Genomic DNA, 22,068 nt, shown 5'->3' on the forward strand with positions numbered 1-22,068 from the left:
GCATTGAAATGACTGTTGTCATTTCAGCTTTTAACTTTTTGCTCTCTCTCTTTTTTCTTCATAGTAGGTACACCTGGTCTGGCGTTCTGTTAACTGTGACATCATCCAGAGAAGACGGCTCACCCGCTACTACCATCTAATGTAGAACAGATTACTGGATCAATGTGTGCTTCTGTGCTTTTTTGTCTCTCTTGTTGTGTCTCTGTTCTGTCTTCTGTAACCCCAGTCGGTCGAGGCAGATGACCGTTCATACTGAGCCCGATTCTGCTGGAGGTTTTTCCTTCCCTCTAATTTGTGTTTTTTCTTTCCACTGTCGCTTCATGCTTGCTCAGTATGAGGGATTGCTGCAAAGCCATGGACAATGCAGATGACTCTCCCTGTAGCTCTACGCTTCTCCAGGAGTGAATGCTGCTTGTCGGACTTTGAAGCAATCAACTGGTTCCCTTATATAGGAAATTTTTGACCAATCTGTATAATATGATTGATTTTGACTTTGGAAAGTGCCTCGAGATGACATGTTTCATGAATCTATATAAATAAAATTTAATTTAATTGAATTAACTGAAACATTCAGGTCATTCATTGTCTTAATACGGATGATTTTGGCATACAGCTCATGAAAACCCAAAATTCCTATCTCACAAAATTAGCATATCATAAAAAGGGTCTCTAAAAGAGCTATGAACCTAATCATCTGAATCAACAAATTAACTCTTAGGGCCTGCAAAAGATCCCTGAGGCCTTTAAAACTCCCAGCCTAGTTCATCACTCAAAACCTCAATCAAGGGTAAGACTGCCGACCTGACTGCTGTCCGGAAGGCCATTATTGACACCCTCAAACAAGAGGGTATGACACAGAAAGATATTTCTGAACGAATAGGCTGTTCCCAGAGTGCTGTATCAAAGCCCCTCAGTGGGAAGTCTGTGGGAAGGAAAAAGTGTAGCAGAAACGCTGCACAACGAGAAGAGGTGACCGGACCCTGAGCAAGATTGTGGAGAAGGGCCGATTCCAGACCTTGGAGGACCTGCGGAAGCAGTGGACTGAGTCTGGAGTAGAAACATCCAGAGCCACCGTGCACAGGCGTGTGCAGGAAATGGGCTACAGGTCAAGCGACATCTGAACAGCGGCAGAGGCGCCTGACCTGGGCTACAGAGAAGCAGCACTGGACTGTTGCTCAGTGCTCTAAAGTACTTATTTCTGATGAAAGCAAATTTTGCATGGAATTTGGAAATCAAGGTGCCAGATTCTGGAGGAAGATTGGAGAGAAGGAAATGCCAAAATGCCAGAAGTCCAGTGTCATGTAGCCACAGTCAGTGATGGTCCGGGGTGCCATGTCAGCTGCTGGTGTTTGTCCACTGTGTTGTATCAAGGGCAGGGTCAATGCAGCTAGCTATCAGGATATTTGGAGCACTTCATGCTTCCATCTGTTGAAAAGCTTTATGGAGATGAAGATTTAATTTTTCAGCACGACCTGGCACCTGCTCACAGTGCCAAAACCACTGATAAATGGTTTACTGACCATGGTATCACTGTGCTCAATTGGCCTGCCAACTCTCCTGACCGGAACCCTACAGAGAATCTGTGGGATATTGTGAAGAGAAAGTTGAGACGCAAGACCCAACACTCTGGATGAGCTAAAGGCCACTATCGAAGCATCCTGGGCCTCCATAACACCTCAGCAATGCCACAGGCTGATTGCCTACATGCCACACCGCATTGAAGCAGTCATTTCTGCAAAAGGATTCCCGACTAAGTATTAAGTGCATAACAGTACATAATTATTTGAAATATGCTATTATTGGTCGGATGAAATATGCTAATTTTGTGAGATAGGAATTTTGGGTTTACATGAGCTGTATGCCAAAATCATCCATATTAAGACAATAAAAGACCTGGAATATTTCAGTTAGTGTGCAATGAATCTAAAATATATGAATGTTCAAGTTTTATCATTACATTATGGAAAATAATGAACTTTATCACAATATGCTAATATTTTGAGAAGGACCTGTATAGGGATATACTTTATTCTCAGATTCAGCCAAATGCAGCAAAGTTTATTGGATGGTGCTTCACAGTACAGATGAACAATGATCCAAAACATACTGCAAAAGCAACCCAGGAGTTCTTTAAAGAAAAGACGTTGAACATTCTGCAATGACCAAGTCAATCACCAGACCTCAACCCACTCAAGAATACATCTCTTTTGCTCAAGACCAAACTTAAGGCAGAAAGACCCACAAATAAGCACCAACTGAAGACAGTTGAAAGGTGGAAAAAACAGTTTTTTTTCACCTTTCCGATTCATCATCCACCATGGGCTGTTTTGCTGGATTACCACTGTGAAGAGGGAGGATTTGCCATCGTTCTTCTGGCCAGAGAGAAAACACGTCGTCTGTAGCCAACATTTGGATAAAGGATGTCTTCAAGATGACATGAGAGCGAGGATTTTAGGTAGGTTTTTCTTTTTTTAATGTAGAATTTACCGTAACATTTGTTAACCTGCCCAGAGCGGCGGAGGGATAGGACACACTTACAAAGTATGCTCACTGCTGCGAAGCCCACTTATTTTATGCAACTTATTTTTTCTAAAGTCGCCTGTAAATTTCATAAGTTGTGGGGTTGCAGTTTTTTTGGCCTTATTTCTTAAAGTGAAGTCGATTGTTTTGGCTCTGAACTAAGTGACGCTGAAATATCCCTCCGCCTCATAACGCTGTAGCTCATCCTGACAGGAGCTCATCCTGACAGGAGCTCATCCTGACAGCAGCTCATCCTGACAGCAGCTCATCCTGACAGGAGCAGAGTAAACTTAGAAGGAGCCGCTCTGCCCGTATTTTCTGCAGTTCACAGTTGCAATAACTGATGATAACTGCTGGAAGTAGATTAGGCGGTGCAGATCACCATTCTGGGCAGAGATTGGTTCTAAAGATGAGTTTTATACTGTTCTTATAACATTGCAGAACCCAACCCATAAACCGTACTTATTTGTTGTCTTTGTATGCCTCTAAAATGTAAAATTTGTATTAATTTAAATGCTTAATACCATGTCTATCTTTGTTTAAGGGGTTAAAAAAATATTTTGGCATGAAAACAGATATTTATTTACAAGGGGACAGATGGGGCATTGGGACTTGCTCTACAGCCGATCTTGCAACCTGACGTCATAAACTGGGAGGAGGCAGTACCGTTCTTCACCAAGATGGCGGCCCCCATAAAAGGACCTTCAAATGAAAATGACTCTTAATTAAAAAAGCTTATCATTTATTGAACAGTATATAATAATTTTATATCTAAAGTACTTTCAGCAGTTTGAATTCTGATTTTGACCGGACTTCTCCTTTAAAGTCTGCATTTCAATAACATTGTAGTTGTTTCATTTCAAGTCCAACGTGGTGGGATGCAGAGACCAAATCACGAAGGTTGTGTCACTGGCACTGCCCAAATATTTTTGGGCCTAACTGTACCACCAGCCTTTTTTCTCTCCTCTCCCTCCCTCGTATCTGCCATGCTTCTGCTTTCTGTCTTTTTGGAGCCTCTCTTTATGTATCCTTCAAATAGTAAATTATGGATCTGGTCAGCTGGTCTCCCAGCGGGACATTTGCAGCTGGACACATGGTGGACACCTGGGAGGAGGATAGTGTCTGTCCATTTTGTTGGTCAAGGATGTTGAAAACGCGTACTTTACTGGATTTATGATTATAGGATTTCTGCTTTTGGCCCGTGTTAACACAGCCTAAACTATGTGAGGGGATATGTCGTGCATTCAACACTCAGACTCGGATACTGTGTGAGCACAACAGCAAACTGGATGCGATCCTTGCACAGAATCGCAGGCCAGCTGCAGTTGCTGAACTTGGCCTAGAGCTCAGCTTTGGCAGAATGATCACAAATTTGCCTATTTGGCCCACTATTGAGAAGCACCAGTGAAACTTTAAGACAGAAAAAAAAAAAAGAGTCACTATATCCCAAAACAAATGTTATACGAACTGGCTCCACTGTGTTGGCCTATAAAGGCCTGCTATCTTGCTTGCTTTTTTCTGTGCTCCCTGCTTGCATTTTCCTGCATTTTACTTTTTTACTTTTTATCTCCTTTTTATCTCTTAGTATTTTATTTTATTTATTTTTTTATTTTGATTTTGAAAAGATGCCTACCCTCACCACAGTGGACTTTGACACGCTTCTACAGAAGATGGCTGTTATGGAACTGAAAATCTGCCGACTCCAAGTGAATTATGATGTAAATGGCGCGTATGGAAATGAAACAACCCTGCCTGTGATTCCGAACGGTGACCACCAGCCCAGCAACTCATTGACAAACAGTTCCCTGAGGAAAATGAGAATCCCTGGACCACTCTGGGTGTAAGACCAAAGCAACGAACCCCACACCTAGACAAAGGAAACTGGCCGATACTACAGAGAAGTGTCCCAGGACAAGTAAAAAAAACAGCGGGCTGTTCTCACAACAAATGATATGAGTAAACCTAATGGAAATGTTGGAATTCCGTTACTAAACAGATTCGCTTCGCTCCAAGATGTGACCCAGGAGGATCATGACAGCAATCAAAGGTATGTTACCAACCTTCACTCTAAGCTGCCAGAGAAAAAAACATGCCACAAGGCCAAGGACCCTGGTATTATGCAATGGATCTGTAAGTGGGATTAAACATTTCTGTAACAAGAAAAACACAGAGATGTTGATTTATAACGACAGGAACTGTGGCCTGGTGTCTGATATTTCAGACATCTTTCCAAGGATCTTGAAAGAACGCCAGACCTTGGAAAAACTCATAATACAAGCTGAAGCCCTGGGCGACGTCACCCGGATAAGAAAATCAGAAGTATTGAAGGAGGATTACATTCGTCTGTTGAACTTAGTTGAGGGCCTTAATGTCAAGGTGTTTCTCAGCGGCTCTCGGGCGCCCGTTAATTGTGGAGACGAGATTTTTTCCAGAATTCTGATGCTAAACAAATGGCTGGAAAAAACATGCAAACAAACAACTGTAACCTTCATAGACAACTTTAACATCTTTTGGGAGAGGAGACATCTGTTCAGTGACAATGGTTTCCATCTAAATGGGTCAGGTGCAAAACAGCTGATTTCAAACATCTTCTATTCTGTGAACCATGCACCATCAGCTTTGTTCCAAAACAAAGCTCAACCAGTGCCCAAACAAACGATAAGCCCAGTACAGCCCGAACAAGCCAAGATAAAGATGGCCAGAAAGATGATAACAGAGAGAGGCTACGTCAGAATTACAGGAGGATTCATCCCAGATCTCAGCAGGACAAAGAGAGGACCAAGAAACTCCATCGTCACGAACACCGGTCCAGACTGGACCCGCCTCCCCTTCTTCTCCACAAAGCCCAGAAGTTCCTTTTCTGGAATTTTCTCACAACATGAACAAAGTATTTAAGATTGGCCTACAGATGACATCCTCTCCACATAGCCATTCTGCTGTGAATAAACCAGGATTCTCCAAAGGCCTCAGAGACCCAGATCCTCCTCCTCTACGTGTCACTGAACATTCTGGTACTGAGGACCTCCAGATAACTTATCTGTGATACAGATCGGGCCCTGGCCACACGTTTATCAGACATGACAGTTTCCAGAATCAGCTTGGGCCTTTTGCCGGAGATTATGGAATATCTGTGATGGTACGTGGCAGAAATAAGAAAAACAAAAGGATAAACAGGAACAAATACTTAAAAATCATAAACTGTCAGATGCAACCTGTCACAGAGACATCAACCACTAAGTCATATAAACTGGGTTTATTAAACATTAGATCTCTGTCAGGAAAATAATCTTGATGTAATGTTTTTAACAGAAACATGGTTACATGAATCTAATGAAGAAGTTATACTGATGGAGTCGACTCCTCCAAACTACAATTTTCTTTGTGAGAGCAGACAGCAAAGGAAAGGTGGAGGAGTAGCAACATTGTTTAATGATTCACTAAAGTGTAAAAAGGTGTTTTTGGGAAAATTCGACTCTTTTGAACATTTGGCTCTCCAGGTAAAGAGCCCGGTACGAACTATGTTTCTGAATGTGTACAGGCCTCCTAAGTCTACATCAAACTTTTTTAAGGATTTTAGTGACCTGCTGTCTGTGATATGTGTTGATTATGACTTTTTAATTATTGTGGGAGACTTCAATTTTCATGTTGACAACCCTGAAGACAGAAGTGCAAAAGAACTGTGTGACACACTTAGAAACTTTGGTTTATCTCAACATGTTAAACAGCCAACACACAAACAGGGACATATTTTAGACTTGATCATCACTAAAGGTCTAAACATTTCTAAGGTCAATGTAACTGATGTTGCCTTATCCGATCACTTCTCCGTTACCTTTCAATGTATCATTACCAGTGACTCATTTAGCCAAAGGGACATCATAAGAAAACGCACCTTTAAGGACAATGCCACAGAAACTTTTATTCAAGCTTCCTCTGATACTTCAACCTTGGGCTGCAACTCAGTAAATTAACTAGTAGATAACTTTCAGTCTAAAGTCTCAGACATCACTGACTGCATTGCTCCAGTTAAAGTGAAAGTTGTTTCCGGGAAGAATAAATCTCCTTGGAGAAATGCTCCATCAGTTAGAAGTGAAAAAAGGGAATGTCGAAAAGCTGAACGCAGGTGGAGAAAGAACAGACTGCAGGTTCACTACGACATCTATAAAGAGAGACTTTACAGATATAACTTACAACTGAAAAATGCAAGGGAATCTTTCTTCTCAGAGATCATCAAGAAAAACATTAATAATGCTCGTGTCGTATTTTCCACAGTCGACAGGTTAACAAATCCTCCTGTGTCCGTGACTTCCGAACTCCACTCCAATGAATTTGCTAACTTCTTTACTGAAAAAATCCTAAAAATTAGAGGATCACTTTGTACTACCATATCAACACCAGAACCAATGCTTTATTCAGCTGGAACTACTTCTGACAAACTGTCCCAATTCAACCAAATAAAACACAAAATCTTCGAGAAGATCATTCAGCAGCTAAGTTCCTCCTCCTGCTGCCTTGATGTTCTACCCACAGCTTTCTTTAAGAACGTTCTGCCTGTCATAGCGTCTGATTTGACTCAGATAATAAACACGTCCCTTCTGTCAGGTGTTTTCCCCCAGTCCCTAAAAACAGCAATTATCAAACCACTGCTGAAAAAGAACAATTTAGACAAACTTCTACTCCAGAACTACAGGCCCATCTCAAACCTCCCCTTTATCAGTAAGATTATTGAAAAAGCTGTATTTCAACAATTAAACACCTTCTTAACTACGACCAGCCGCTTTGATGTTTTCCAGTCAGGTTTCCGTGCTCACCACAGTACAGAGACCGCCCTTATCAAGGTGTTTAATGACATCCATATAAATACAGACTGTGGAAGAACAACCGTGCTGGTTCTATTGGACCTTAGTGCAGCATTTGATACCGTCGATCACTCCATCCTGTTAGAACGCCTGGAGAACTGGGTCGGCCTCTCTGCTACAGCTCTCCACTGGTTTAAATCCTACTTAAAGGACAGGGACTTTTTGTGTCAGTAGGTAACTTTACATCAGAGATGACAAAAATCACATGTGGGGTTCCCCAAGGGTCCATCCTGGGTCCCCTCCTCTTCAATATCTACATGCTCCCTCTAGCCCAGATAATAAAAAATAACAACATCAGCTACCATAACTATGCAGACGACACACAGCTCTACATCACCATGTCACCAGGTGACTATGGACCAGTTCAAGCACTGAGTAAATGCCTAGAAGAAATCAATACGTGGATGTGCCAAAATTTTCTTCAGTTGAACAAAAACAAAACAGAAGTAATAATATTTGGACCAATAGAGGAGAGATCAAAAGTTAGCACACAGCTTCAGCTGCTTCAGCTAAAAACCACTAATCAGGCCCGAAATCTGGGAGTAGTGATGGACTCAGACCTGAACCTCCAAAAGCATCTAAAGACAATTACAAGGTCGGCTTTCTATCACCTGAGGAACATTTCCAGGATTAAAGGACTAAAGTCTCAGCAGGATCTGGAAAAACTAATCCATGCGTTTATTTTTAGTAGAATTGATTACTGCAACAGTGTTTTCGCAGGCCTGCCTAAAAAGTGGATCAGACAGCTGCAGCTGATCCAGAACGCTGCTGCCCGCGTCCTCACTAAGACTAAGAAAGTAGAGCACATAACCCCAGTTCTAAAGTCCTTACACTGGCTCCCTGTATCTCAGAGAATAGACTTTAAAATACTTCTGTTAGTCTATAAATCCCTGAATGGCTTAGCACCTAAATACATCACAGACTTGTTATCAGTGTATCAACCATCCAGACCACTCAGGTCTTCTGGCTCCAGCCTACTCTGCATACCTAGAACCAGAACTAAACAAGGAGAAGCTGCATTTAGTTCCTATGCTCCACTTATCTGGAACAATCTTCCAGAAAATTGTAAAAGTGCTTTTAAATCAAGATAAAAAACACATTTGTTTAAAATTGCCTTTGACTGTTCCAGTTAAACTGTTTTAATGTTATTTTTTGTGTAATATTCTGGCTTCTTTCTTGGTTTATGTTTATTATTTGATCAATTATTCCTCTCTCCTGCCTCAGATTCGGTTTTGGATTCTGTCTTGTCTGGATTCTTATTTTGCTTGTGTACTGTTTTCGTTATCTTGTCCCTGTATTAGTTTTGGTTTTCATCGTGTGCTCTGTTAGTTTCTGCTTTATTTTCTATCTTAGGTTTGGTCCTTATGTTATTCTGGTTCTGTATTTACCTTAGATTCTGTTCCCTTCCAGTTGTTCTGTCAGCTCCCTCAATCACACCCCCATCCTTGATCACTTCCACCTGTTCTGATTATTTAGTTGTTCACTCTGCTCCCTGCCACAACGTCTTGTCTCACGTCCCCATGCCTCTTTTCTCACCCCTTGTTCATCAGTCCTCGGGTAAGAGCTCTCCAGCATTTTTGTATGTTACCTGACCTTGATCTGTTCTCCTGTTTTTGAGTGTGCCCAGTTCCTGTCAGTTTGTTTTTTGCCTGGATTGTTTTGTCTGCCTGCCTTACCCACCTTCATCATCCCTGCAATGAACTCTGTAAAGCATTAACTCAGTGTCTGGCTGAATACCGGGTTCTCATCACCTGCAAAATCATTACATTTTGTTTCTACATTTTATTCCTACTTGCTTTTATTCTGTTTTATTTTCCTGTATTTTAATCACGTAAAGCACTTTGCATTGTCTCTGTACTGAACTGTATTATTTAAATAAATTTGCCTTGCCTATCTTAATTTCTCCTGGATGTTATGTGAACAAGACGCTCTTTTCCACTTTCTGTGACCTGGACAGAGTTCTCCAGAACTACCTGACACACACTGCCTTCACTTTGCTTTGTACTTTACTCTGCTTGCTTTCTATTTTAGAAAGGTCAGCCCAGAGGCCCAGCTCTGACCTCAGCTTATTAGCCTATTCTTATTACAGTGAAATAAAAAGTTATTTTAGTTGTAGCTCTTTCAAAAATGGACAAACTACTTTTAGATCAGAAACCCCAAAGGATTTACTTAGTTTATTTATATTATGAATATAAACCATTGGTAATGAAGCTTGTTCCAGTAAAACTAAAGAATCATATCAGATTTCTTAATCAAGTCCAACAGCTATTTTTCCTTTGATTACCACGAGCGCATTTGTGGGCTTTTTTTGTTTCTTGTATCAACCAATCACAGCTCTTAGACAGCATCACACCTAGCACGGGTCATCCACTTCTACCACCGGGGTCAACCTCACCTCCTCACTAAGATAAAAATCTGTTGTCTCTTTCCTTAGAGTCACTCTCGGCAACTATCTGAATTCCTCTTAAGCTAAAACTCCTTGACAGGAATTTTTAGGCCAAGCTAGGATCTCTCGGAGGGGACTAATCTTTATAAATATGAGCATAGTTCTTTGCACAGGTAAGACACTTGTGATATCGCCTCGCTTGACATGAGGAATGTGACATTTTGTAGCCCATGGGTAGGATTTGTCAACGCGTCGTCGCTCTTGATGCATCCACTCAACTCCTTGTCAAGCTCATCGAACTCTTGCATAGATTTTTCTCAATCATCTCAGGGATGTGTTCATTTGTTCCACGGGAACCTTTTTCTATAGCACCTTTCTCTTGTATACAGAATTCTATGAAAAACCATCTTCTTTAGTAATGACATTTAGTGTATCACTGCCATTTGGACGTCTGTCACATCACCATTCTTCACCAGAATTGTGTAGCCGTAATAAGACCAGAAATAAACAGTTTATACAGTTTTTTTTAAGCTGGCATCATTTACTACTATAATTTTCTGAGAACCTGAATTCTGGTTTTCATTATCTGTAACCTATTAAAATTACAAGAAATAAAAATGTGAAATATTTCAGTCTATGGTTATTGAATCTAAAATAGTTTTACTTTCTGAAATTATTGAAAAAATGTCTAACATTCTCACAATATTAAATGTTATTAATATTGTGGCGGGTGACATCATCTAATTTGCATATTTGTTCATACACTTGTGACCCAGGCTTTAGAAAGGAGGAGCTTTTGTCAAGACAAATGTATTGAAAACAGCGATTAAATGTGTTTGGAACTACAAATGACCTTTATGAAATGTAGGAATTTTAATACATTGAATCCAATTCAGTTCATTTTTATTTATATAGCACCAATTCACAGCATATGTCATTTCAAGGCACTTTAAATTCAAATTCAATCAAACAGAATCCACATTGCAAAAAAATAATTCTACAAAGAAGACAGTTATCAGACACACACAAAGTGATTAGAGCTGTGTGTGAATCAGATTCAGTGAATTATTTTAGTGAAACAGTTTCAGAGACAAAAATAGACTACTTTAAAAACTAGATTTACGTCATATTCATGTCCTGCTTTGTAATCCAGGGCAGGATCACGGTGCCTTTTTGCATTAGGAAAGGGAGTGCCGTGTGTCTCGTCTCTGCTATCTTTGCTGTCACTGAAGGCGAGGCTTTCAGGATGAGGCAGCAGCAGCTGCAGCTGCCTGTGAGGCGGCACTTGTGGGGCAGCAGCAACGGGCTTGTGGCAGCTTTCGTTGCTGCCTCAATACAGTGACTACACAATTATTAGGACTTTCACGTACAATCGCCATTAATACAGAAAAGCTCACTAGACTTGTTGCTAGTCGCTTTTTGAAAGAAAGTCACTAGAGTCTGGAAATGTCCTAAATATAGTAACAAAGATGCTAAATGGGCAAAACTGAACTGTCGTTTCCTTCCCTCCTGAGAGCAGCGCAGCACAGTAGCCATGAGCCAGTTTTGCAGCCAGACAGGAAATTAGTCTTTTAAAATAAGGTCAATTTTAATGTTTGATGATGTTACGGATTATGAGATAACAGAGGCTGTGGCTGCGAAAGACAAGGGAAACGAACCCAAGAACATGTGGCATGCATAAACAAATTGAGAGTTATTTTCCCTGAAGCCACACTCTCAGAGTCCAAGGGTGCCGTGGATCCCAGAAGACAACATGGGGTAATCGACTGTGGCCCCTGTACTGATTTTACTACAGGGGCCAATGATTTTGCCACCTATGCTGGTCCACCAGCACAGGTGGCTGATGCAGGTGAGAGATTTTAGTTTTTAATTAGGGCAAAATTATTCCTAATCATTAAGTCCTTTGATCAGTTCCCTTTATCAGGGTCACCACAGCAAAGTCTGCAGGGTCCAGGGTCCTCGCTAGTCGCCAAATGCGAGTAAATTTCCTGTTTGGCGAGTGAATTTCAGAGGGCTAGCTGCCACATGGAGAGTAAATGTTTGTACCAAATAAATTGAAAATTACAAAACCCATCTGGGCTGCATGACCCGTTCACAGCTCTGTCCATCCAGAGCTCAGTCTAAACTCCTCCTTCTGCAGAGCAGGAGGCATGGGGGGAGAGCGGCTCCCAGATAAAGCCTTTATTCAAAACCAGTCATGGCTGCACGCTGGAATAGAAAGCAGATCTGCTAACCAGATGCATTCTAAAACACCACTTAGTCTTTTTATAAGTTTCGTTCTTATTTATTCTGCATTTTTTTAACTATGTGTGCTGTGTCTCTGTGTTTCACCGCTCTTATTGCGACCACCCCCCCCCCCCTTCTCGGAGCCAGGTGCTTTTATCAGCGGCCAGCCTTCAAAGCGTGAATCACTACGTTTATTTCTCCTTTCACTCGTACCAAAATGTCCCAATTGAAGTCAATAGGAGAGTCAGTAGCTGTGTTTCATGCTCTTTTGTTTTTAACGACACAGAACCAGCGGTGCTTCGGTGGGCGTGGTTCCTTGTGCTTGAATTCAGGTGTGCAAAATGACGTTACATATAATTTAGGTGCGCACTTTTAAGGGTCATTTTAAGGAACTTGTAACATCAGGGGCTTTAGCTGAGACTAATTTTTCCTTCTCTCCCCTCTAAAGGAGCCCTTTACAGTCTTCATTTATGCATTTCCCTCACTGTTTATCCAGCAGCTGGATCAGCGTAAAGACGCAGCGTGAACCCCAGCGTGCTTTAAGTGTGGTAGCTGAGGGGAGAATGTTGGACGGTATAGGCTTGATGAAACTCTGCCTCATTCACTAATGAGACCAACATGGATATAATATTGATAATCTGTAGTGTTTTGTTCTTGCCTGGATGTGAATTTGATAATTCATATTGTGCCTTTTATAATAAACTTAATATTTTCCTATCAAAGGTAGAAATCAAAGATTTCTCTTCCAGGGTCCAGTCAGCCACGCCCCCCCCCCCCAAATTAACATAATCTAACTCTTAATTTTTGGTAAAAATTGAGAGGTCTGGTGAGGATTAATATTTTGGCCGGTAAGAAATATGCCTGGCCGGTTGATTTTTACATCTGAATCAGGAAGTTAATTTCAGACACTGAAAGTCAGTACAACTTGCACAAAAACTAAGCAGCTTTTAAACTGGACTGTCGTTTCCAACCAAGATTCAAATCTGGGTTACCTTTTCACAGATGTGGAATTACCTCACTACACTACCAAGGGACTATAGTAGAAACTAAATTCAAAAAATCTTATATATATATACACAATTTAAGTCTTAATAGTTTGGATTCTGAGAATCAAACATATGTTCATATTTTAAAATCTGTCTGAATGTAATAATCAGACAGATTGATTTTAAGTATTTGAAACTGCTAAAGTTAACTGAAGGAAACAATACGACACCAAGTTTGCATTATATTTAAGATGTAGTGAGATATCATCAGCATCTATTGGCTACAGAGGTGGTTACACCTCATTTAGGACACAAGACAGAAAAGTTCAGTTATACTGTTCTATTTACAACTGGATCAGAAAGGAGCATTTCCTAACACCTATATATAATATAATTTAGCTCAAATGTTCTACAATTTTGTTGCAACAGAGCGTTTAGAACACAGCTGTGGCTGAATGCTAACACTGTGTGGCATTGTGGGAGTGGTGGTCAGGGAGCTGGAACTTTGGGTCTTGAGGAGATTGCAGAGGTTGGGGGTTCAAAACTCACCTGAGCAAGACCCTTGACCACAGGTTGCTCCCTGGTGCCACTCAGGGTGGCAGGATATCCACCCCAACAGGATGGGTTAAACCAGGGGTGTCAAACATACGGCCCGCGGGCCGGATTCGGCCCGCCGAACAATTTAGTCCGGCCCTGTGGCTAAATGCATTATCATTATATAAAGTGGCATCTTATTGCCACTGTCTGGCAATGTGGCAATAAGATGCCACAAAGAGCTCATCAGATTTGACTTTCACAAGTGGACAAGATAAAAGGAAGAGAATGATAAAAAAATTATGAAAAAAAAAAAACATGTACTTCATTCATTTGAAAATATGCAGTTCCTATATTGTCCACGAGAGGCGCTGTGTTTTAATTAGCAGATTAAGCTTCAGGTGTGGAAAAATTCAAATCATTTTTTAATTTTTATGTGTTTGATGTATTTTGTCATGTAGGACAGTGTTTTTAAGTTCCAAAAAATGTGAATAAATGTTTTTCAACATTGTACAATCACTGTGATCAGTTCTTATGCATAATGCACAAGTAAATGTTTAACTGAGTAAAAGTATTGTTGAAATTTCACCTACGTTTCTTAAAAACGCTGAGGTTAATCATAATATATTGTGTAAAAGTGAAATTAATTTAATATAAAAATCAACAACAAGTCCACATTTATTAGTTCTATTTAATCTTGCAATGAGTTTACTCGTGTGGCCCTCTTGAGATCAGATAAAGCTGAATGCGGCCCCTCAACCAAAATGAGTTTGACACCCCTGGGTTAAACCTAGAAACAAGTTTCCCCTGTGGGACTAGATAGGGAAGAGTGTGTGTGTGTGTGTGTGTGTGTGTGTGTGTGTGTGTGTGTGTGTGTGTGTGTGTGTGGAAGCCTAGTGCCTTTAACTACATACGTTGCTGTTGCTCCATAGCAAGCTTGCACTTGTAGTAGCTGAAATATTCTCCCCCAAACAGGAAAGAGAATTTTGGGTTGTCCTTCTGCTTCTCCATAGTCATCTTTTCAAATTCGGGCCCATTTCGAGCCACAAACTGGGCCAGCTTGTCAATCACATTTCTCAGTTCTTGATCTGTGAAAGGAAAAGAAGAGGAATTCAGATGAATTTACAAGGGAAAATCATGTGCAGCTCTTCTTCACTAAATGTACAAATCCTTCTGCATTTCTTAGAATCTTACAAGCTGGTAGGTAACTGAACCTCAGATTTTTTACTACCTTTTCCAAGCAGTCATTCCTGAATTAAAAGCATCACAAATAGTGTTAAAAAACTTCTTCCAAATATTCCCAGCCACAGGAGCCCCTGGCAGTTTAAAAACAGCTTTCTTTAGTGACCATCTATTCTAAAATAAAAGAATATTTCATCCAAAAGACTAATAATTGATCAATTACATATAAAGTTCAAATATGCAAAGCAGTAGTGATAACTTACCTCAGCATTACATTTAGTGCCTATTTGATTCTCAAGTCCTACTCAAGACCTCAGCAGGGATCAGTTAGCAGCTATCTAGCAGCTCTGACAAGTGTTTCATTATTTTGTCTAGTTGATATCAAATATGTTTATACCCAGTTTTCTTTGAAAGTAAAATGTGCCATCACATTACTAGAGCCATGTCCTGTAAAATAAACAGAAAGCAATCAGGTTCTAAGTAAGGTTTATTTTTCACAACATGTAAAGTGGAGCCTCCAATCCTCATGTGTTTTTTATATTACAAGTTATTTTACCCAGTCTGGTCTCTCACTTCCAGTAAAAAAAAAAAAAAAAAAAAAAAGGATTTTCCCACCTAGGAATATTCTTTGTAATTGAATAAAATGCTTTCACTATGGCTTCTGTATATAAATTTTCACTAGATTATCTTATTCATTTGTGTGTGAACTGCCCGGGGATGCAAACAATTAATCGTTGAATAATGGTTTATTATCAGTTTGTTCCATTCGATTAACAGAAAAAAATCTGCTTAAAGCAGTGGTTCTCAAATTATTTGTTGTTTGATCTTAGGAACCATCCAACAAAATGGTAAAAAAAAAATAAAAACTTTCATTGACATTCTATTAAAACAGTTTCTCACAACTAGAATTTTTCCATTCTGGCACATTTGAAATCTATAACAGAAACAACAATATAAAAGGTTTTAGTCTTTAGTTTTAAATCCCTACAGTCAAAACAAAATATGAAACTAAAGACAGAACATTCTCTTTCTAGAAAGACAGCATGTTACTTTTTACTAACCATGGACCACATCATCAATAAAATTCAGATCTAAAATTGACAAGTTGAAAATATGGCATAAAATAATATCTCAAACTACAGTTACATTAGGTATTATATCCTTTCAGGAGTTTATCAACATTATTTGTCCACAGAGTACGTTACCTCAACGCAGTGAAGCTGTTGCTCTGAGGATTGCAGAGAATCTCTTCCTAGTCAAAGCACTGACTGCAGTTACAAATCAAACACCAGATGGTGCTGTTGTCCCATTCAGCAGGATAAAGAAGGTCCCCACGAAATGTTCCAGTCTGTTGTGGGATTATTTTACACTGCTTAATTACGACAGGGGTGCAAAATGCACTGTGTACGGTTCTCTTTAAATATAAACAGTCAACGGGTTCCTTAAGTTACCGTCTAAAGCTCCCACTCAGCCGTGCTGAATGGGAGACAAGCTGAATCAGCTTCACTGTAAACAATGTAGACACCGACTGTGTGTAAGGAGGAGGAGACGGACTGAAAGCCCTGCCTCTTTAATCATTTATAACCAATGATGGTCAACACTGAAGCTTCTTATCAGGACAAAATGATCACGAGTCAAAGACCTACACCGACACGACCGGACAGCATCCAGTGGCACCGTTTGGTACAACGTTACAGACGAGAACCTGCGAAGTAACCAAGTTTTTACCCAATGCTTCCCAACTTTTTGGTGAGTTATTTGAACTAGGCCTGGGCGGTAATGTTGGTATAAATTTTTATTTTTAAGAAAAGTCGTTTTTGTCTTTTTTTGGCTATGTATAGGTAGGCTGTGCTCATGCCCATTTAAGACGCTGTGCAACGCGTACAGTCTGTAATCACATGACTCCACCCCATCAGGTCTGAAAGAGGAAGTGAAAGAAGAGTGTGGTAGTGGGCAGTGCATGTGTAGTCAGGGGGGTGGGGCGCACACCGCTGCATCATTAATTCACCCCTTAATCTTTGTTCCTTTCCTTCGTTTGGACAACCTGCCGAGGGTTTGTAGGTTGGATTGGGAAATACAGGTGAGTGAAGTGTTTAGTGTTTTTGTCTTGTGCAGCAGTTGCTGATCATGTCTCGTCTTGGGTGGAGGGGTGGGGCTCTGCCATTAGTGTTCATTGTGGAAGCAATGATCTCGGGGGGATTTGTTTCACGTTTAACCAACCCACTGCAGAACCACGTGAAGAGCTAGGCAGTAGTCAGACAGGGGAGGCTTGGCAGGCAGGCAAAGATAGCGGGGCATGGTGGCTTTGGGCCTATTGCTGTACACTTGGGTTAATAGCACGTCACTTTTGCGTATTTGCCGTGTTTTTTTATGTGGTTGGAGTACAAGCATGTAATTGGAGAAAATTTCTTTTGGTGAATTCAGTCAGCATTTGATAACCTGACTCTGACCAGATGGATGCTGGTCCACAGAGCTCTACACGGCTCCACACATCCATCAGGAATCACTGCCATTGGGAGGGATTTCAATACCACATAAAATGGACGAGCCAATCACGGCTGCCGCACAGGATTTTAGCAGATGTGACGCATCAGAGAAGGAACTGTTTGGATGCAGACGACAGTGGCGGCTCACAGCGAGAAAGTGGTGACCAGACGCCCCTCAACCCTTCGTTTTGGATGACCTGTCCCCGGAGATGTCTCCGATTTTAGTGTATCAGGATAGAGTAAAAAAGTTGGAACGCAGCAAGAGGTATTTATGCGGTCCTGCCATGGTCCCGACGCAGTAGAAGAGCTAACCCTAACACCTTCCCCGCCCCGTCGCCGTTGCAGATCAGGCAACCACCTCCTCCCCAACAGAGACCCTGAGCCCACCTGCTTAGCAAAATCAAAGACATCCCCGGTTTTCATTACAGAAATCTGGTCACCCTGTATAACATTGATGCTGCTATTTCATCAGTGTTGTCCGCATATTAATTATTTTAAAAGAACACCAGAGAACGGCTTCCACGTGAGTGGTTGAAGTAACATGTCAACAACGTTGACGGACAACTGGTTTATCCAATCATATGTAACTATAAAAAAAACTAATTTCCTTTAAAAAACTTCTTTTTTTTTTTTTTTTTTTTTTACAATCGATAGCAAACAATGTAGAACATTTAAATATAACAAAAATTAAACACTTATTTGTTTGTGCACTTCGTGTAGCAGCACAAGGCCATTGGAGTGCAAATTACCTTCCTAATAACATAACGCAATATAACAAAAAAATGAAATGTTAATCTGAATCTTGGTGTTCTTTACACCAGGTCATCAATGCAAATTATGTTCCTGAGAACATCTGTTTGATTTACATAATAAACTTGTTTTTTTCCTTACAAAAACAAATAACACGTTTTATTATCCAATCTATTCTGCTCTAACTGGCCTGAAGGAAACTGTCAAAGATGTACACAGAGAGGAAGATTGATAGAATTATTCTTACTATTTTTCTTATTTACTACCTTCATTGCATTTATCATATATATTTACTCTTTACTACTAAGACGTTTTAAGGTTTTAGATATTAAAGTGTATTTCATGTGACTGATCTTTCTCTCATCATTGCAGAAGGTCTGCAGAAAGCAAAGAACTATGTTGTGACTATAAGTGTTTTTATGAACTCTATTCAGCCATCTGGACTGCTTACGGATAACTGAGCTGTGTGAACTGCTTGGTTTTATCTCCAAGGTTACAGTTATTTTGCTTATCCCTACCCCTTAGCTTGAGAATGGAAACAGGGATTCCTTTTCCTAATAAATAGAGAGGAGGGGACGGATTTTCTTCAGATCGAATTTGGAGATCTGTATTAAGCATCTCCATTCGATCTCCTTGCAAGATATTTTGAAAACCAAACCTCATTGTTATCTTTCCTTGTGTTGTTAATAAATGTTTTAGGTGTTTGAACCTGACGAAGGCAGACTAGGGCTGCAACTAACAATTATTTTAATAATAGATTAATCAGTTGATGTCAGGATGCAGTTCTTCCTGCTGCACCATGGACACTTCCAGAGCCTTCCACTACCTTCTCTCCTCTGCTTCACTCCATGCTGGATCAGTTTCACCTGCTGCAATAATCAAGTCTGGACTCATTCCACCTGTTCAACCTCCACATAAACTCCTCTCATTTCTGCTTTCGCTGCTGGTTCGACAACGTCCTTCCCGTGTCTGCTCATGCCTCACATCTCCCAGCGTCCTTCGTCCAACATCGTGTGCCCGTCTCCAGCCAGCCCTGTGTCTGCCTACCAGCCTTCCCTCGTCTCTCTGCCTTCCTGCCTGCGTTCCCTCAAGTCCTCCGGCTTCGGCTCCACTACGTCCTCCTGCTCCAGCCACCGTCAACATCACTCCGCTGCCATCTGGTACAGTCTGCCGGTTTCCTGTTCCACCACTCATCACCTTCAATAAAACTCAGAAACTAAGCTCTGTGTGTGGCTGAATTCAGGCTCAGTAACCAGTACCTGACAGTTGATTATTTTATGATTAATTGATGAATCGGACAAAAAAAAAAAACTTACACTTCTTTCCCCCCCCCCCAAAATAGAGCATTTGGACAAAGAGTAAAAAAGATGCTGCTAAGGTGTTCTGTTACATTAATAATTAGGTAATAAATAATTTTGCTTCAAATAAAGGAGTTTATGTTGACTAGATTGTTAGTTAATCATTTAATAGTCAATGTTGTCTAGATGAACAGCAATTTAACACAGCAGCAGTGAAGCTGTAAAACTGGGGGGGGGTCAAATGTGGTTTGGTTGAACCTTACCCATGTGCTAGTGCACCAGGGGGAAAAATGGACATAATGCAACTAGTGCAAAAACACCCCTTCTGACAATCAGATAAACCACCAGCCCATTTCACAGGCTGTTTCAGCACAAGCTGCATTTTATGTAAATACTACGTGCTACATTTGTCCTACATAGTTTGTTCTAAGGATATTTATTCTTTATGTTTTTCTACTTTTTCTTTGAAGAGTCAAAAAGGGTGTCAGATATTTAATACTTTTTTATTTCTGCTGAGGATTTGACATGTGAGGGTGTCCTTTAGGCATGCTTAGGTCTTGTTTTTCTGCAAATGTTTTTAATTTGGGTCTGTCTCTTATCATTCTGAGTGTCCAATCAAAATGTCATTATGGTTACATAATAAAGACCCTTGATTCTTAAAAAGTTAGTTCAGAGCCCTGCATACAGTACCTTCACTCAGACTTCGTCAGCAACTTAAAATTTTAAGCTTAATCAACAAAGTGTTACAATAAGAATTAAATTGTATTCCGATTGAGGGGGTTGGTTTATAATCCATATTCTGATCAGAACCAACACATCTCCGCAATTGTACAAAACTTCTCCAGTTGTTTTATGAAAATTCAACAACTCTGCTATAATGTCATAGAGTTATCCTATGAATAAAGTAAACAAACGTCTTGATCGGATTATTTGATTTTGAGCCCGTATAAACGGTGCTTTCAGAATACTTTTCATCCTTTTAATCACATCAGGGAACGTTGCGCATGTAAACGAGCTCCGGTCATTAACCAGCTAACAAGCTAACAGCCGCATTAAGCCGGGCGTACACTGTATGAGTTTTTCCCCTTTTTGGGCCGATTCTTCAGTCGTGCGAGCATTTTTTGAATCGGGCCGAATTTCAGCTTGATCGTAGAGGGGGGGAGGAGGGGGGACTGGCTTCTCACGACTACCTCCCAATCAGGAATCGGACGATCGGTGAAAATCAAACATGTTTGAAATTCAGTCGGCTGTCGTGAGGTTTTCGTGAGCGCATCCTGCTGTTCAAGCAGAGCTACGAGGGGGCGCCCTCCCCTCCTCTCTGTCCCCGCCAGCGGAGGGAGGGAAGCGGGCGTCCCCGAAGCAACCTCCGGCCGGTGTTGGGGAGGGCGAGCCGTCAGGTCCGCGCAACGCACTGGCCGCCTGTTTCGGCACTCCTCCGCTTGCTGGGGGGGGGTGCGGGCAAGGCGACCTGCCGTGCCGCGCGGCCGCCGATGCGTCTCGTCTCTCCTCTCTCTCCCCTCCGTTCCCCCGACGCCCGGTGCCTCCTGCGGGCCTCGCCAGAGCTGGGCTCGAACCCCTGCTCTGGGTCCCTGTCACCCACCGTCGCTCGCCTGCCTCTGCCACCACAGCGAGCGGTCCCAGAGGGGACACGACGTACAGTGTGAGCAGTTCGGTCTCGTCCGAGCGTCGCGCCGCACAGATCGTGAGCGGTGAACTTTTAAAACCCCGCGGTTCCGTCGCACAGTTTGAGATGTATATAAGTACCACGACTGAAAAACTCGTACAGTGTACGCCCGGCTTTAGACGAGCTACCAGACTGATGTTAAGGGGCCAACCTGAAGCACGACTTTGGCCGCGCAGGACTCCGCTCACAGCCCGCGAGCCAAGTCTGCTATTTGTAAGCATTTCAAACTTGATACGCCAACGAGTCCAACTACAACATACAGAATCGGAAATGCGTAAATTGCGAAGGGGGTGATAAGGTTGGTAGATTTAAACACCACAAACCAAAATAAGCACCTCCAAAAGCACCATGCTAAAGAACATGCAGAACTTTTTTTAACAATGTTTCTGTCAAGCCTTCACTCACATGCCAAGGTAAACGGTTAATTCATTCAACAGTAGTATTGGATCAGTATCGGCCGATACGCTTAGCCCAGATATCGGATTGGATCGGAAAAACCTGCATGGTTACATCTCTAATGAAATATATTGTTATTTTTTTCATTTAGCATATTGTACAATTTTATCTTTCAATTCTTCCGTTCAAATCAAACTGAATTATGGCTGTCACGATTCCTCAAATGATTTGAGGACCTCGGTTCATAAAATTCATCGAGGCAAAAGTATCTGCCTCGTTAAATTATTTATTCACTTCAATCTGAAGACAGATCATCCGCTATTACCATCTAATCTTAGAACAGATTACTGGATCAATGTGTGCTTCTGTGCTTTTTTGTTTCTCTTGTTGTGTCTCTGTTCTGTCTTCTGTAACCCCAGTGGGTCGAGGCAGATGACCGTTCATACTGAGCCCGGTTCTGCTGGAGGTTTTTCCTTCCCGTTAATGGGTGGTTTTTCTTCCCACTGTCGCTTCATGCTTGCTCAGTATGAGGGATTGCTGCAAAGTCATGGACAATGCAGACGACTCTCCCTGTGGCTCTACGCTTCTCCAGGAGTGAATGCTGCTTGTCGGGACTTTGATGCAATCAACTGGTTTCCTTATATAGGACATTTTTGACCAATCTTTATAATCTGACCCAATCTGTATAATCTGATTGAACTTGACTTTGTAAAGTGCCTTGAGATGACATGTTTCATGAATTGCCGCTATATAAATAAAAT

General features: G+C 41.2%; 1 protein-coding gene across 2 annotated transcripts in view; it reads right to left on the reverse strand.

Moving 5' to 3' along the window:
• The window catches only part of LOC105921260 (calcium homeostasis endoplasmic reticulum protein), a 63,011-nt gene that overhangs the window by 36,477 nt on the left and 4,466 nt on the right, over window positions 1-22,068 (reverse strand). Inside the window, exon 2 of one of the 2 annotated variants that reach the window (XM_036129664.1) lies at window positions 14,426-14,599. The exons of the other annotated variant lie outside the window; for it this stretch is intronic. Coding sequence (XP_035985557.1) covers window positions 14,426-14,599 — 174 coding nt within the window. The remainder of the gene's footprint in view (window positions 1-14,425; window positions 14,600-22,068) is intronic. 2 annotated transcript variants of the gene reach the window in all.

This window comes from Fundulus heteroclitus, unplaced genomic scaffold (assembly GCF_011125445.2).
Source record: "Fundulus heteroclitus isolate FHET01 unplaced genomic scaffold, MU-UCD_Fhet_4.1 scaffold_198, whole genome shotgun sequence".
NCBI classification, from domain to species: domain Eukaryota; kingdom Metazoa; phylum Chordata; class Actinopteri; order Cyprinodontiformes; family Fundulidae; genus Fundulus; species Fundulus heteroclitus.